The sequence below is a fragment of the Parus major genome, chromosome 1A (genome assembly GCF_001522545.3).
Source record: "Parus major isolate Abel chromosome 1A, Parus_major1.1, whole genome shotgun sequence".
Lineage (NCBI taxonomy): Eukaryota > Metazoa > Chordata > Aves > Passeriformes > Paridae > Parus > Parus major.
In genome coordinates, this window is record NC_031773.1 from 43,579,648 (window position 1) to 43,596,790 (window position 17,143).

The 17,143-nt window shown below is 36.2% G+C and overlaps 1 protein-coding gene across 3 annotated transcripts in view; it reads left to right on the plus strand.

Annotated features, from left to right (window-relative positions):
• CFAP54 (cilia and flagella associated protein 54) overlaps positions 1–17,143 on the plus strand; it is a 105,782-nt gene that overhangs the window by 29,198 nt on the left and 59,441 nt on the right. For all 3 annotated transcript variants that reach the window (XM_015627290.2, XM_015627293.3, XM_015627292.3), the window contains exons 21-27: positions 3,047–3,220; positions 5,448–5,540; positions 9,213–9,398; positions 10,385–10,527; positions 12,535–12,682; positions 13,663–13,818; positions 15,469–15,591. In XM_015627290.2, coding sequence (XP_015482776.1) covers positions 3,047–3,220; positions 5,448–5,540; positions 9,213–9,398; positions 10,385–10,527; positions 12,535–12,682; positions 13,663–13,818; positions 15,469–15,591 — 1,023 coding nt within the window. The remainder of the gene's footprint in view (positions 1–3,046; positions 3,221–5,447; positions 5,541–9,212; positions 9,399–10,384; positions 10,528–12,534; positions 12,683–13,662; positions 13,819–15,468; positions 15,592–17,143) is intronic.

A 17,143-nucleotide genomic window follows, 5' to 3' on the forward strand; every position in this document is an offset into this window, starting at 1 on the left:
ACAAAGAAAAGGCACATCCCCAAATTTTGTGCATACATGCAAATTTCAGGAAACCTGAGAGAAGATAAGATCTTTCCTTCCTTCCTATTTTATCTCCTGCACTTTGCAGTTATGAACCTATACATTGCCAAAATGTCATTCAGGTTTCCTTACTGCAATCTTTGACATTGTTCTTTTTCCAAGATCTTCAAGTCTTCTTAGAATGCTTTAGCTGGTGATGATGACATGGACTTTATTTTATTCATTCTAAAAAAACAGTTTATATATTGGGATTTTGGAATCTATTGGAGCTAAAAGTAGAGTCTTCCTGGATTTGTTTCAGTCTTTTGAAGTCAATGACAGTATTTTCATTGACCTTTGTGCCAGCATCAGCCCATGAAAATTTCCATGAAAAAGCTCATCAGCAGGGCTTGAAGTTTCTTTATAGCCTGTATAACAGATAACAGAATCTGCAATTTTCAATATAAAAGTGTATTTTAAACAAGAAGTTACTAGAAATGGTTTTTCTTTTAAGTACCACAAATTTGGAAGCATGATAAATAATACATATATTTATTACATCAGAAGAATGCAAAAACTGGATCAGAAAATGCATACATTAAAAATACCTCATATATTTGTAAAATATGTTATTTATGAATATCATATCAGATGCTGTGATACAGTATGAAAGTTGTAACTATAGTCACCAGTGAAGACTTACAAGCAATTCCCAAGAAATATCTGGTTATCCCAAGCAAACATTTACCTGTCAAAAATGACCTTCACTACATTTTACTTCTGTGCACTTTTCACCAAGAAAGATGTAGATTAAAAAATATATCTCTAGGTAGTTTCCAGAAAATACCAGAATTAATTTTGTCTGGACAAACTTAGCATGATCTCTTTGACATTTATTTTATGATGAAATATTTAATTATAAGCTCAATTAATTTTACTGCTTGAGGTGGATGGTGCTTACTTAATAAACAGCAAATCTGTACTTTTATTTTCATGCGTTTGCTTTTTTTATTGTAGAGTTTTATATTGAACTACTTGCATCTTCTGGTCTTTTCTCCTGTAATCAGCACAATATCCTACAAATCTGTTTTTATTATTTAGCAAAATAGGAAGCAGTTTATTTTATTTTGAGAAGCATACAAATAACCATTTCTCATGCAGTAAACAACTGAGTGGAATATGGAAGCTTCTGAGTCATATGTGTTTACTCAATTACATCAAACTGCTTAACTGCTGTGCATTTTTATTATTTCTTTCACAGTTGTTTAATTCTTTCTTCCTGTCCTATATGTCTAGTTGGTTATCCAAGTTTTTACAGAATTGGATACACTGGTAGTTGTCACAGGCCAGTTGTAAAATTGAAATAATGTGATTAAGTTAATACCACGGTGCAAGTCTGTGACAGAGGCAGGGATAAAATGTGTTTTATCACAGTTCAAGCATTTGGGGTTTTCATGGTGACATTTGGCTTCCTCAACTGCAAGATTAGTCTTGCTCATCTTGCAACACTGCCACGTTTATTATCTTCCAAGTTCTACAATTACTGAAGTACAGGTAACGCAGTGACACCACTCTCAGTCACAAAGCCATCTTTATTCAACCTGTTAGCATTGCCACCCTTGTGTTTACCAGAAATGTGTCTTCAGACAAGTATGAGTCCGTGATACTTTCAGTGAAAAATTGTATCATAGGACTGCTTGCCATGGAGAAGTATAGTTTTTAAGGAAGCAGTGAAGCTTCAGACTACTGCTTGCAAAAGTTGAATGGTTGAATCATGGAGTCACTCCATATCTTGTTCTTTATCTTGTATCCTTCCTGTAATATGTCCCATTACGGTGGATGCTAAAGGGTGCTAAAGGGGGAGGGAACGGGGTTGGAGTGGTAGGGCTGTGAAAGCGATTAGCTATGCAAGAGGTTCTATTAAATCTTAGCTCCCTGTTTAACTCATTTCACCATAAACCCGTAATCTTGTCATAATTTTTGGATATGAGATTCCAGGCTTACTCAGTCTGTGATCTGACCCACTATTGTGTAGTCTTCTAAACATATGAGGACAGAAACAGAGACTGTTAAGGTATAAGATTAAAGGATTGTCACTGAATTACCAATAACTTGGAACTTTCTTTTCATTTTATCTTTCAGACTCAGGTCAGCCTAAATCCTTGGTCTAGTGTAGGGTACTAAAATTCTTCAAATAATAAAGTTTCTAATTGTAGGAATACATCATTTCTTGTCTCTACACAAAGTGTAATCCTTGTTCATCTGTGAGTTGGCCTTTTTGGCTTTATTATGGGCTAAACAGCTACCGCAAGTAAAGATATAGAAGTACTAAGTTCTGAATATTAGATTTCCATGTCAAGTTTCTCTTGAACTGGCATTCAGTAGGTGAAGAAACCTACCAAGTTGCTATTCAGTCAAGTAAGAAAAAAGTGTAGCCTCCAACCAAACGGCCACATAATCATTGTATGCAAGGTTCTCCCACATCTTTGACAGCTGACTGTCAGCTTTCAGCTGTCTACAGATAACCAGGGGGAAAATGGCTTAGCCCTACCTTTTCTGGACCCAAATTCTCTTCCTTTTTATTTATTTGTAGACTTAATTTTTTTCCCCTCTGTTTCTGAAGTACAAAAAAATTCAGTCTAACTGCTTCTACAGCTCCTCTAGAAATTCCACAGGTTAGGTTTCTAGCTCTCTCCTAAATAGGAGTTGATATCTTTTTTGTTTCTTGGAGATAACCCCTTCTGGCACTAATTGCTTATCAGCATTATATGTGATCACTCTCTTTTTTCCTATGGGTTCTTCCAAAATTGGATATGCTTCTTTCATAGGTAACCCTGCATTCTCAAATTCTGAGATTAATCTGCATGTATGAGTTTACACAAAGTACCATTCATCCTCATTTAGGATGTAGGGTAATATGAAAAGGTACTGAAAGTTTCGTATGCAGCAGTGAAATTTTCTATGAGAATTTGAAAATAATGTATAAAATTTAAATCTGATTGTTATATTTTAATAGTTTTCTCTTTTGTTTTAATTTCAATCATAGGAAGCACTAAGTTTAATTGAGCAGGTTGAAGCTGAACAAAGTGCATTGTATCGCAGTCTCAAAGAAGCTGTGAGCAGCAAGAAAAACAACAGGACTCCTCCTCCTCCTCTGCTGCTTTCCAGATCACATTGCTCCATGACATTTAAACCAGCCCCATTTGATTCAGATATTCAGGTAATATTTTTCATGATGACTGCATAAGAAATAACTAAACCATACACAAGAGAAAAAGTTGTTTTACAGTGCTATACCAAAACATTTTTCTTTGTTCCTGAGAGGATTATGTTATTCTGACTTAATTAAGTATCCCTTTTTTTGTCCTCTGTGAGTCAGTTTTCCTCTGTGACTCACTGTTTTGATCTTCACATTTGCATGAGACTTTCTTAATCTCATGCATCATGTCCCTTGGCGCTTCTGTTGTCTAATACTTACTTATTCCACTTATTAAAAGCTAATTTTCTTGCTTGAGGGTTGCAACTATATTCCTAGTTACCCTCTGAAGAGAGGCAAGACTGTTGCATCATGTGATGCAAAAAAGTTCCACACTGAAGTCTCTGTTAATGAAATGTTGAAGTGGCATAGTTGAGGTGGAAGTAATCCACTTTCTGTTGAGCATGTAGAGTCACAGGACATAGGGGGCATTAGGAGAAGTCTCTTGTCCAACCTGCTCGAGTGTGAGACTAAGCAAGTTTGCTCAGAGCTTTATGCAGTCAGTTCTGAAAACTTCCAAGAATGGAGAGAGCTTCTCTGGAAAGTGTGTTCCAACAGGGCAACATGAAAGAAAACGTTTTTTTTAATGTACAGTTGCAGTCTCCCTTGCTTCAATTTAGATCTTGTTTTTCCTTCTCCTACCATGCACTACTGTGAAAAGTAAATGGCATCTACTCCTCCTCCTTCTTCTGCTAATCAAGTAATTTTGTCACAGAGGCCAGTCATGGGGGTCAGCCCTAATTTGCTCTTGGTAAATATCTTCTGACTTTTCTGAATCACCTTATTCTCCTTCCCTTTTCCAGAAAGGATTCGAACAGGCTGAAGTATGAAAAACACACTATGCAGGTTATTTCTGAGAGAAATCATAGTGATTTTGCAATCTTCTTCAAAATAATCCTGTGTATAGACCCAGTAGAAACTCAAATCTTATTAATAGTGGCAAGAATGTTTCTGTGAACAGTTGTTTTATAACCTGCAGTTTTATTGCAGTTTTATTAGTAAATTTAAAATATTTTAGTTAGGGAAGAGTTTATAACTTTTATCCTTACTGAATCTAAAATGGGAAAAAAACCTCAACCCTTTAAAATTTTGTAGTTAATTTATTTTAGTATATGTTCAAACTTCATTTTGTTTGATACAGGAGAGTGAATGCCGCATCTTGGGCCACTAGATGGCGAAGTGTGATTATTGTTATAATTTGAACCCAGAGAGTCTAAAATAATTTTTTTTCTGAAGATAGCACATAGCTGTTGAGCAGACAGGAAAGCTAGTTTTCTAATGTAGAAGTTATTAACTGAATACTTAGGATTTTAATATTTATTCTTAGGATAAATGTGCGCCTAGGACTTAATTAGACAAATATAGTTCTTGTACTAGGAGTCAAATTTTCAGATCTTAAGGCTCATTTGCTGAAAATTATCTTCTCAATTTCAATAACATCTTGTGAAAAACAGTCAACAGGGGAACACCAACAAATGTCACATTTAGACTTCTGTAAGTCCTTTGATATGGTCCCACATGAGATGCTGATCTCCAGATTGAAGAGACACAGATTTGATGGATGACATTGAATGGATAAGGAATTGGCTGGATGGACACAGCCAGAGAGGGCTCTATGTGCAGGTAGTGGATGGTGATGAGTGGGGTCCCTTAGAGCTCACTTTTGGGACTGATGCTCTTCAGTACCTTCAGTGATGACAGTGAGATGGAGTGCAGCCTCAGCAGCTTTGATGACAGGAATCTGAGCTCTGCAGCTGACGCAACAGAAGGGAAGGATGTCATACTTGCACTTCTTTTGCCTGATTTTAAGGATCTGTCCTCAAGTAGTCTGCTAAATCGGAACTCAATCCCAGCTTTAGAAGAGTACCATTGCATGGATCAAATAATGGATCTAGGTGATTTTAAATCTGTGACCTGTAGAGTTTGTGCTTTGAGATGGCTTTGAGGAATAGGGTAACTCAAGGTGGGGTTAGCATAATGGAGAATCATCTGCTTTTATTTCCACTAGTAGTATATCTGGTTTTGCAGCTAAATAAAATTGATGTTTTTAGTGCAGTTAGACTATACTTTTTTATAACTAAGCTGAGGTTTTTTGTAGAGATTGTTTTCACAAAATTTGTGCATTCTGCATTAGGCAAAAAATGGAAATAATACTGTGCATCAGCTAATTTTGTTCTCATTTTCTTTAAAGGTTTCATGGTACTGTATTTTGGGCTGTGTAGCAGGAGGAAGTCATACAAAAGTAAGGTTAAATAGCAATAAACTTCAAAATTCAGGAGAACAGGTAAGACAGAGGTAAAACTTGCTTAGGTAATTCTCTCTTCCTCTAAAAATACCCCAACTTGGAATCTTTCTATCTGACACATTTTTAAAAATGTAACTGGCTAAGCCTTTGACAAACTCTTGTATCTTTATACCAAAAAAATTTCCAGGAATCTTTTTTGAATAAGAAATTAAATTACTCAAAAGCTTCAAGTTAAACAAATCTCTACCTTGTTATAACTATGGGTTTTTGAGTGATATCTAAGAAATGCAAAAGTAAAATAAAGTATATGAAATATTTCTAGAGTGTATTACAGACACTACTCTTTCCAGGAATTAAAAAAAAGGATACGTTCTAAACAGATAAAAATTCATTATTCTTCTTAATTGTGTAACACCTATCAGCTATTTCTTCTAAACAAGACATTGCCTTACTTAATTCTGGCAGCATGATAATACAACTTTTTCAATAACCTTCACATTCAGACACAGTTTATTTCTAGGTTCATGCTCTTTCCCTTTCATTCTGTGAACATGTGGTATGGTGAATCATCCCTTACATCTTTAATTACTTATGACTGATCATGTTGACTGTGTTTGTACTCCTACGTTACTTGTTCATTACAATTTAAACTTCTTGGATTTTTTTTTTCTGCTTTGTTGGTTTGGTTTTGCATTTTTAGGTAGGTTTTTTCCCCCTTTGTGTCATATTCTGGTGTTTCTGCAGACTGAGAAAGTTCTGTTTTTCATTCACTCATGCCTGTTATTGCATTGTCCTCCAGTATGACAACAATGAACCATCCAAATACTGTGATTTAGGAAAGGATAATACTTATGATTAAGGAAAGGAGCAAGAAAGTTTCACAATATCCTCTTCAGCAGATTTTTCTGTAGTCTAACACCTCATTGATCACCTCACTGATCTTTTTTATGTCTGAAAATCTTTATGAAAAGTTCTGTTCTTTGCAGAGCAGGTCTCTTGTGCTTTCTGACAGAAGAATGATCTCAACTTCTTTTGCCTGATGTTTCAGGCTTTCCTGGCTCTGCAAGCAATAACTCTATATGTGCACTGATAGACACTGATACAAACACTGATAGTGTTTGGTGACGGAGAGGGAATCTTCCCCTTTGCATATTCCCCTGGTGCCTCTCATTAAAATAAAGTGTATGGAAAGAGAAGGTGTGTGTAGGTACTGGCAGTAGAGGTTTTGATGTAATTCCTAATACTCTGATCATCAAATCCACAAAACCAAGCTTCATGTAGTATTTCGCAAGTTAGTTTCAATATTCCATTCTGTATCAGGTGAATTGTTTGACAAGTTTGACTGTTTGACTTTCAGCCCCCTGCCAGCTGTTTTTTCTGTGAATTTTCTGTAGTCCATCTAAGCCACTGACCATCTTAGCTCTGACAGGTGGTGGATACACACAGACCTGAGGTTAACCATACGCCTCTGTCGTGGTTTTAAACTAGTAGCTAAAGAAATTACTTATTTCTTGTTGTGAGATATGGATTAAAACAAGAGCAAAACAGGCTTAAAACTTAAAAGGAATAAAGACAGTTTATTAACAAACTACAAGAATAAGAACACTAGAGTAAATTTCCAGAAAACCCCTTCTTTTACATTTTTGACCATTTCTTTGTACACATGACATGATAACATAGAGACAAATAACTTTAGAACTCTGGTGGCTAAAAAAACAGTCTTAATTTTTGTTAGAGTCTTTTCATCAGTCTTTATAGAGAAACAGAAGTCTCTTTCTGCCAATCTATGGAGTTCCTCACCAGAAAACTATTTTTTGTCATAGTTTTCTATTTCTCTAATGCCAGCTGCCCGGAAATCTGTCATTAGATCTTCTCCTCCCATCTCACATCTCTCCGAGGTGTGCATGGGTCACTAAAGTCTTGGGATTTCATTTTTTAAGGATGAGTTATTCAAAGGCAGAAGTCCTCTTCATCTGTTTCTGTGAGCTCTCCTGGAAAACAGTTTCTCTTTGCCCCCAAGGCCTCAAAATCTTCACTCTACTTGATTCCAGCAACTCACAGTGTCTCTTTTGCTCAAAACCCACACTTTGAATACTCTATTCCTCCCAATACTCTCATCATGAATTACAGGAGTCTCTTAAATGATTATTGTCCATCTCCATAGCTTTAACAAAAAGATATTTCAGCTATTAAGCATCTTCTTATTCTCTCTCTCTTATTTAAAACTTAATTCTTTTCTTCACTGTTGCATTGGTGGTTCTATGATGTCTTCTCTATGTTAGTTGTCTCTCTCTCTCTCTGTCGTTCTGAGAGAAGGAGTAATCTGTATGTTTACTCAAGGTAGTAAAAGAATTAGAGGCTTAAAAAGCTACAAGAGTTCATAGTATCAGGTTTCAGTCTAGCAGCAACAACTACAAACCAAGCTCGGCTGACCAACGCTGCTTCTCCCCCACCCCCCCCCTCCCGCGGCCTTGTCGGCCTGGAGGGAGGGGGGGGAGAGGCCACCGCAGCTTTGTTACCTTGCAAGAGCCGGAAGCGAAAAGAGATCGAGAGAACACTGTCTGTACTTCTTAAGGGGGTGTTTACAAGTTGAATTCACTTTTTAATGGTCAGATCTGCTGTCAATTCTTGGAAATGACTGATAATTGGTCAGAAGAAAGAACTCCCATCAGCCATCACTATCTTCAACTTCCCCTCTCTCCTCAGCTGCCTTAAAGGTAAAAGCTACCCCATGACAGCCTCTGCACTGGAACTTCTGTTTGCTTTAGGATAGGCTTTTGCAAAATGCTGATCTGCAGACAAAATCTCTATCTGCTGACTCCAAGAAAAATGTTTATAGAGTTCTTGGGGATCAAATGATCTATCAACTAAGCATAAAGAGATGTTTCAGACTGTTGTACAGATATTTCTGATCTGCTGGTTCAGGGTTCAGCCCCAGCATCTGAAGGGATTTCAGTTGTTCAGAGGTCTCCTTGTGAAGGACAGACTGTTTGAATAAGACCATTCCCTTGATGCTGATTCTCATGTTATCCTTCCATCGCTGGCACTTGTTTCTGGTTTCAAGACCCTTGAAGTCCTCAGATCTTCCTTGTGTAAGTCACCTTGGTCACAGAGAGGAAGGTGGAAAATCTTGTTAGGAGTGAGCCATGATATTAAAGTGCAGGTATACAACTACTTGAAAGAAAAATTAAGATCTTGAAAGTATGTTGTTTGCTTTGCAAACTTTAAAGTGCTTTTACTGGTGCTGAAAGTAGCAGAGATATCTCTGCCTATACCTGATGCAAGAAGGTGGCATGTATGAAGGAGACCAGAATGGTCTTTGTCTGGAAGCGCAGCTCAGGGACAGAACGTTTCAGCTCAGTGACTGTAAGCACGGACAATCACTGTGTGAATGTTCAAATGGACAGAAGAATCACAGAAAAACATCAGGTCCTTTTACTTAACTGTTCTCTTAGGTTATCTGCTCTGCATATGCATTGGCATTCTAGAGCAAACTGATGCTTCACCTGTCATTTCACTGTTTTCTCATAGTTTCTCATTCTTTTCAAGAATTTAATACAAGAATCTAGTATATGACATGCTATTAATCTGGATTGTACTTTGATTGTATCCAAGGCATTAAATAGTTTGTTTAATAATAAAAGTTTAGAATTTGTGACTTGTTTTTGATATGTACAGTGAGTGTAACTAGAAAAATATTTTTATTGGTAGATACCAGCGAATGGGAAAATTCTCTTTGAAGTACAAGGGTTAGATGCCAATGAGAAATACATATTTGCTGTCGCAGCATATTCTTCAGATGGAAAACTTATTGGGGATGCCATTGGCCAAATGACTAAGCCAATCCTTGCCTACCCACCCCTTTCTGCTACTACTGTTCGAGCATATTTAACTCAGGTAGGGTTAGAATATGATAATGGACCCCTACTTCCATTTAGTTGTAATTACTTGTTTTCAGTGGTTGTTCTAAAACTGCATCTGGTAACAACTTGAGACCTTCTTGCCTTGATAAGCACAAATCACAATTTTAACATAAGGATTGTATATCTAAGTAAGTTGATTCTTAATTCAGAATTATCAGAAATGTCAGGTTAAGTGGAGAGGACTCAGTTTTCTTACCCATCTCTGTTTTACAGTCTGCATTTTACTTCTTTCTTCTCTTTTTTTCTTTTTTTTTAAATTTTTTTTTCATTTTTGTGGTTGAGACCATGTACTAGAAATCGTCTTGTTAGTCATTATGGAATAAAAAATACTATTGAACTTAGCAAGTGTCAAGGGCAACCATTTTCATATTGAAACTAGTTTTGTAGTATCTTGTGAGAGACCACAATGGTTGTCAGATCACTATAATTTTCTGTGTTCTTACTAAAGGATATTTAAAACAGATTGTGACACAGAGGAAAGTGAAATTGTCTAGCCCTATAGAGAGATCATTTGGAACAGTTAGAAGCTTTCCTAAAATAGTCCAGTGTAAGATATATCCACGTGAATTTATGCCTACTTATTTGGCTTAGTTTACATGCTGTTATTCAGAACTGAAGGGCATTCTGCCTTCAGTATTAGCAAAAGAAAAATGAACCTAGATTAATTTATATGCCTTCAAAAACTTCAGCACAATGCCTGTAAGGTTTTCCACACAGGGCTGTTGGAGCATTGGTCAGCAATTAAGGAACTCCTTTGCTTTCTCTGATACTGAATCTGAACTGCTATAATATTAATAAGATCCAATTGTTGCTACATGTATTTTCTTCAACTATGCCAGAATATTCTAAGAGAAATAGTAAATTTACATGTGGGGAGTTTTGAAACATTATTTTTCCTATAATTTTATTTGGCTTGGTTATTTCATGAACATGTCAGCTCATTGTTTGTTTGTTTTGTAGGTAGCCTATCAGACAGGCAACTTTAGATTAGCCAGAGCAGCATTTTCACCAATGTGGGATTACTTTGTTTTGGATTCTTCTCCACTGCCTCCCAATGCAGCTGTTATTTCTGCAAGTAGTAATTTGACTATATCTGAAAAAAGGTAATTGGTGAAACAAAATTAAAATAATAGTTAATTTGTTATCTATAATTATTTTCTCATTATAGATGTGCACATTTTATTTAGAAGAGTTTCAAGTTGTGGAATTTTGTTCCGGCTTGTGATATGAAAAACGTTCTGAAAAAAAAAGTTTATAATTAGCTGAGGATTTTTATTATTTATGGAACTGCTAACATTTGCACACCTAATTCTTTAGAATGGCTGTTTTCTTAAGATAATTGTGAAACATTTCTAAAGTGGGTACTAATTTTATGTGATGAATTTCCATGAGCAAAATGTATCATATGCACTGGGTTCCTGACTTTCCAATTAAGGGAGCAATAGATCTCAGAAAGTGTGAACATTTTGTCAAGAACGCCAACCAAAATAGGTAAATGTTTGCTAATTTTATTTTGGGGTAGCTATATAATGTGCCAATAATCTTTGCCTATGCTAAAGGGCTTTAGAGATATTTAATTCTTTTATGAAAAAAATTTCAAATGCTCAACCATAATTATATAAGTTTTTCATAGCCCAGCTAAAAATTTTGTGGTTGCATTTACTGAAATTCAGTAGATCCAGGTTTGGAAATACATCAAAACTGAATTTAATCCCAGATAAAATAATTTTTTAGGGAATACTAGACATGAAATATTATTAAAAATAGTTTTGTATGTAAGTCAGCTATTTATGATTTGATAATAAATTAATATCCAATATAACTGAATACAAATAATCAACTTCACCATCTGCCCTTTAAGTGCCACCATGTGTCTGATAGCTGACAAAGAGATGCACCAAGGGTCTTGATGTTACATGCCATAGCAGCACTTGGGATTTGCACCCAGCCTGTGGACTGCATAGATGCTGGCAGATAATCACTACACATCCTATTTAATGATTGTGTGGGGTTTTGTAATCTATCCTTGGCCTGGGCAACAAAGCAGGAATAGTCATTGTGCTGTTTTCTGCATTTGTTTTGTCATTATATTTTTTTCATAAGCAGTTTTTTTTAACACATCCAGCTCTAGAGATAACATTGTAATGAGTCTATTTTCAGGTATTTTATTTCAGATAAGACAGAAAATTTTAAGCAGCTGTGCAAACCAATTCCAGGGATTTTGCTTTTCTGACAGTTATGGCCAAGCCTCTTTTTTATTTTTTATTTTTATTTTTTTCCAATTAACATGGAAGATTCTCACAGCTGCGGTATCGAGCAGTTTCAGTTTTACTGAGCAGCAGGTAAGAAATTGGACTTGCCAAAGGGACAGCAGAGGGAGCCTAAAGAAAGGAAACCCATGTTTCCAGCCAGAAGCCCTGGTGGTGGTATCTTGGTAATGTCAAGTATGCGAATGCGTCTATTTGATCTTCCTTCTCGAGTTTCAGTCTTTTTCAGGAAACACAATCGAGGAGAGGAAGGAGGTACTTCAAAACCATAGGATTTTTCCTGTAACAAAAATATTAAAAAAATACAGCAAGTACAAATGCCTCTCTGTGCCCAGGGAAGGAAAAAAACAACCAAAAAATATCTTGACAGAAAAGCAAGCAAAGGAAAAGAGATTCTTTTGAGACTTGTAATACAAGACAAAAGTGTTGAAAAGGATTCTGTTAGTAATACTTAGTAATGGACTTCACAACTGATTGTATCATTATCAGAATACAGAACAACAATGTATAAAAGGAGACTGAAAATAAATGAGCTGTAGCATCTGAAGTTTTCAAAGACAGTTCAAAATTGCTTTCACTGTATTAGATGATGTGAATAAGGAAAAGTCATAGATTAGTAGAAAGTGGATAGCAATTTCAAAAGAAATAATTTTTAATTTAGAAATTTCAAGCAATTTTTCAGTTTTATATGTAACTCTTATTTCCGGAAAAAGTTATACTAATCCTTTTTGTCCATAATTTTAAAACTAAAGACTTCATTTTATTATAATGCAGTGTCAGGCATGCAAGATTTCAATCATAATTAACATGCTTTTACCGTTCTTTTGCTTTTGTGTTTTGTAGGTTATGTTTTAGAGCTGTATCTCAGGCTTCTCCTATTACCTTGCACCTCTTTTTGAGGAATATATTTGCTGTTTCTGACATCAGTGTCATGGAAGGAGCACTCTTCTGTGATTCCATCTGTTCCAATGAGATATTTTATAAGGAGCAAGTATGTGTGGTTTAAAACAATATACCAGATTTGATTTTACTTTTTCATCATTGCAAGATATTGCAAGATAGATGTGGCAATCAACTAATCCTGTTTACAGAATACTCCATCTTCTGTGGGTTACATGGCCTTTCTTTCTTTCTTTCTGAAGTATTTCAGAAGCTGTTGGCTATTCAGATCCTGCTGGAATGATGGTTTCTGAATCACTTATTGCCTAATCCAAAGCACACTGATTCCTATTGAAGGATTTTTCTTTACTTCAGTGGTGGTAGACTATAATATAAGAAAGAAGTATAAGAATAGTTATTTTTGTCCTATTAAGATCTACCTTGAATTTTTAATCTTAAACATTTATGCTATTAATACATGTATCTTAATCAAGATGTAATTTCTAACAGGGTTTCATGGTTTTAATATACTAATATTTTATTTCAGAGTTTTTTATAGTATAATGGCAAGTTAATGACAAAAAACACCCTTTCTTATTTATTTGGATAATCAAGCTTTGCCTTCTGTTTTATTGCATTCCTATTCTGTTCCTTTCTTTGCTGAAGTACTTGTAAAATATGTGGGCAGTTCATTACGCAGTGACTTTACAAGATCAACTCTCACTTGCAAGGACTGCAACAGATAACTTGATGGCAAAGAAAGGAATTATCCTTCCCCTACCTACTCTGAGAGACTAGCATGTGAAATTTCTGCTCCACATAGTGTGAGGTTATTAATCAGCCTCAATTTATAAACTATATGGGCAAACTCAGAGGGCACAATTAGATCAAGAGCAATCGTTTCCTTTAGTATCAGGAATAATTTGTTTTTAATATACTTCTAACAGGTGTCAATGTAAATTCACTTTTAAACTTTCATCTTATTTGCTGCTTATCCTGCTTTTTAAATGGCAATAACATCTGTCTTCTTCCACTCAAATGATTTAAACTACAGAATGCATATTTAAATCAAAATGTGTTTTTCTTTTACAGGTTGCTAGATTAGCAGAATGTGAAAGAATGACTGTGGCAATTGAACTTAGCAACTGGTTGAACGATGCAAATTACACCCTGCAGTCTGTTGTACAATGTTATGGCCTCCTTGCCCCACTTATTTATCACAAGATTTTTTTAGTGCCAGTAGTTCAGGTGAGAGCATTTTAAGGCATAGCAGCTGTCAGGTTCTGCAGTTATAGTGATTCAAATTAAACTTTTAATAGGCAGTACAGTTGGAGAGATAAATATCTATGTTTTGCCTTCTTAATAGCTGATGAAAGAAAAGCCTTTTAGAGTTTTATATGTCCCCAATGCATATAAGTTAGGTATAAGCTGCACACATTCTGCTCTCAGATATGGTGAAGTAACTGCAGAGTATTGATTGTTTCTTCAGCATGATTGTTGGTATTTCAAACTGTAGCAGAATCTAAAATGTAATTTCTACTTGAATGTTATTTGCAGATGGCAATTTTGAGGAAACAAAAGCAGCATTTGCCTGTGGTTCTTTTTTTATTTTTTGTTTTTTAAATTTGGAATGTTTGCTTCATATACAGTTTTGTTTTCTTCTTAAAGAAAATAAAGCTATTCAGTGTTTTGATAATGCAGTCCTTAGTTTTCAGGCTTGTGCTTCTTTCCAGAAGCAAACACCTTTTCTTCAAAAATAGAGTACCTAAATCCTCCCATGCCATTTATGAAGCAGCAGATGTGGTTTTTAGATTGAGCAAGCACACAGTGGAAACACACAAATCTTTTTCCTGTAATTAGGTAGCCTTTTTAGGTAGCAGCAATAAGAGCATATTGGCTGTGTGAGAAAGAATGAGGTGACTGCACTGCAGGTGAGGCACAGACCAGCAGCATCTGAGTATGGCAGACAGAGCAGGGTGGTGGTAAGAGGATCCACTGACAGTCCAGAAAACGTGAGGTTAGGGGGCTGGCCCAGTGTCCATCCAGGACAAAAAGTCAGGGGATGCAGGAATTGAAGCCAGAGTCTGGAGACAAAGCTACAACACAGCTCCAAGGTCCATCCAGGAGAAAGAACTGAAGACCAGCACAGCAGTTCTGGAGGCTTGTGCCTGAGCTTGATTGGCACTCTTGGGCCCTGGGCAGAGGGTGTGAGGGGAGATCTCAAGTTAAGTCATCCTCACGGGGGGACTACTGGGGCACTTAGGGCCCTGGGAAGTTTTCAGGAGTCCTTAGGAAAAAAAAAAAAATTAGAAATTTGAATACAGGGATAGCTTCTTGCTTAAGACATGGTTGGCTGTGGTCTCCAGCTAAAGGTGCTGGTACAGCCACTGGAAATGTCTCCTGTTTCAGATTTCTCAATTAAAGTGAAAAAAATACCCACATGTTCTTTTCATTTCTTATGGACAAAATTGGGGAAAAAAGCATTTTATATTTACAGTATACTGGAAATATTTATTTTTTTTAATTTGAACTTCTTACCATCTCAATATATTTTTAAACAGTCCTCCAACAGGATTATGTAGTCTCACTGAATTAAACGTTCTTGGAGTCCATGTTGGTTAAATCAGCTAAAATATCCATCATGTATCTATATACTGATATCTGGGATTTTATGTGAACATGTCATTTATTCCAGCCAAGGCTGTGGTTGAAATCCTGACACTGCTCAGTTAAATGGAAATTATATTATTGGCATTTGTACAGCTAATGTTTTATCCTATTCATTAGGTTTCAAAGTATTTTCAAGGTTCACCATGAAATACAAATGGCTGTACAGAGATACAAGCTTCTAGGTATGCTTCAGACTCCAAACTTTCTTTTTAACCCTTGTATTTACAGATCCTGATTAAATGCTTGGCTGTTCTCCAAGAAATTCCAAGTGCTACTTTGCAAAGGAGACAGGAAGGATGTTACGAGAGTATTCAGCATATGATAGCTTGCACTTCATATCATACAGCAAAGGTATGGTTCATATTTTTGTGCTTAGAGTTAATTTGAGATATAGCTCTTGTCATTTAGAGAAAAAAAAAAGAAATTTAGTAAGCTGGCCTTCAGAATGATATCTTAGAGAACCAGCAATCTTTAATAATAAAAGCATACAAATATTTCTTAGTATCTTTGAATCAGTGCATTTTTATAACAATGCATTTTGACTTTTTACTATTTATTTTGAAAATAGTCTATAACTATTAGTCCATTTCATCAGATCTGCATTTTTATATGTATATTTTTACATTCAAGGTAGTACTGTTTTCAGTAATGTAATGTACATGCAATATGTAAGTTTAAATGTTTATTTATTGCAAATAAACCATATTTGTAGTTTTAATCAGATTAACATATCTGTTTTAGTCGCTAATTAGATACAAGAGACTTTATACTGTTTAGTCTTGCATGCTGGCAGAAATAACAACACCTTGACTTTCAACCATAATACATATCTATAGATGACATTTAGATACTCAATCTATTCAGTGAGATAAGGAGAAGCACGTTACTGGATATTTTCTCTCGTGTTTAGAAACATGCTGCAGTTCATTACTTGCTATCAGAAATGTGTGATACTGAAAAAGCCAGCTTTCCTCTAGCTTTGGGTACACCTCAGCTAAGAGCTCATACTGAAGCTGAGCTGTGGCTAATGATCTGAAGTATTCCCCTGTGCTGGTGATTCCTCAGCTTGGTCTTCATAGGAGCTGTATCTCTGTGCTTACCTCACAAGACCAGATCAGTATCAAATAACCCTAAAAAGACCAGCATGGCTGTGAGGCCAGGAGCCAAGGGCAATGCCATGGCTGGCAGAGCAGCAGCTGGTATTGAGGTTCAGCCAGGCATCCAGATTATCAACTAAATTTGTGGTGATGAGGCACATCAGATTTGAAGCTGGGAAGTCAGTCCACAGATCATGATAGGGCCTGGTGAGGTGGCCAGGTCAGACAGAGCCTAGCAGGCTGGTCTGTCATGATGGGAACAGTCTGATGTCAACTCAGAAGTTGGTCAATGGGTCAGGTGCCCAGTCTGGTGGATCCATTGCTGCACCCAGGCATGACTTGGACCAATCTGGAGGCCAACATTCCTGCCATATAGGAGCCAGCAGGGACTGTAGGCTTAGACTTGAGCTGAGAGGGAGCTCCTGGCCCCACAGGTGTGATCCCCAAGTGACTGATATCAGGGCCAATAAAGCATATTACATGCCTTGAAACCTTGATTAAGTGTTTGTTTGTTGTTGGATTCCTCAGCTTAATTTCTACCACTTATATTGCTGATTTTTTTTTCCTTTGAGATAGAATTTCAACAGGATAGCATACAGAATAGCAAAGAGAATGAGTGAATTGCAAAGGTTTCTCATTAAAGCATGGTATATATATTTTTCTTTTGACTTACAGTCAGGTCATGTACTGTGTTTATCCTAAGGTAATCTATACACATAGGATCAAAAAAAAGAAGATCTTTATGTGAAGTTAGCTTGCACATAGTAGAAGCACTTGGGCCTTTAGAACTCTATCTGAAGAAGATA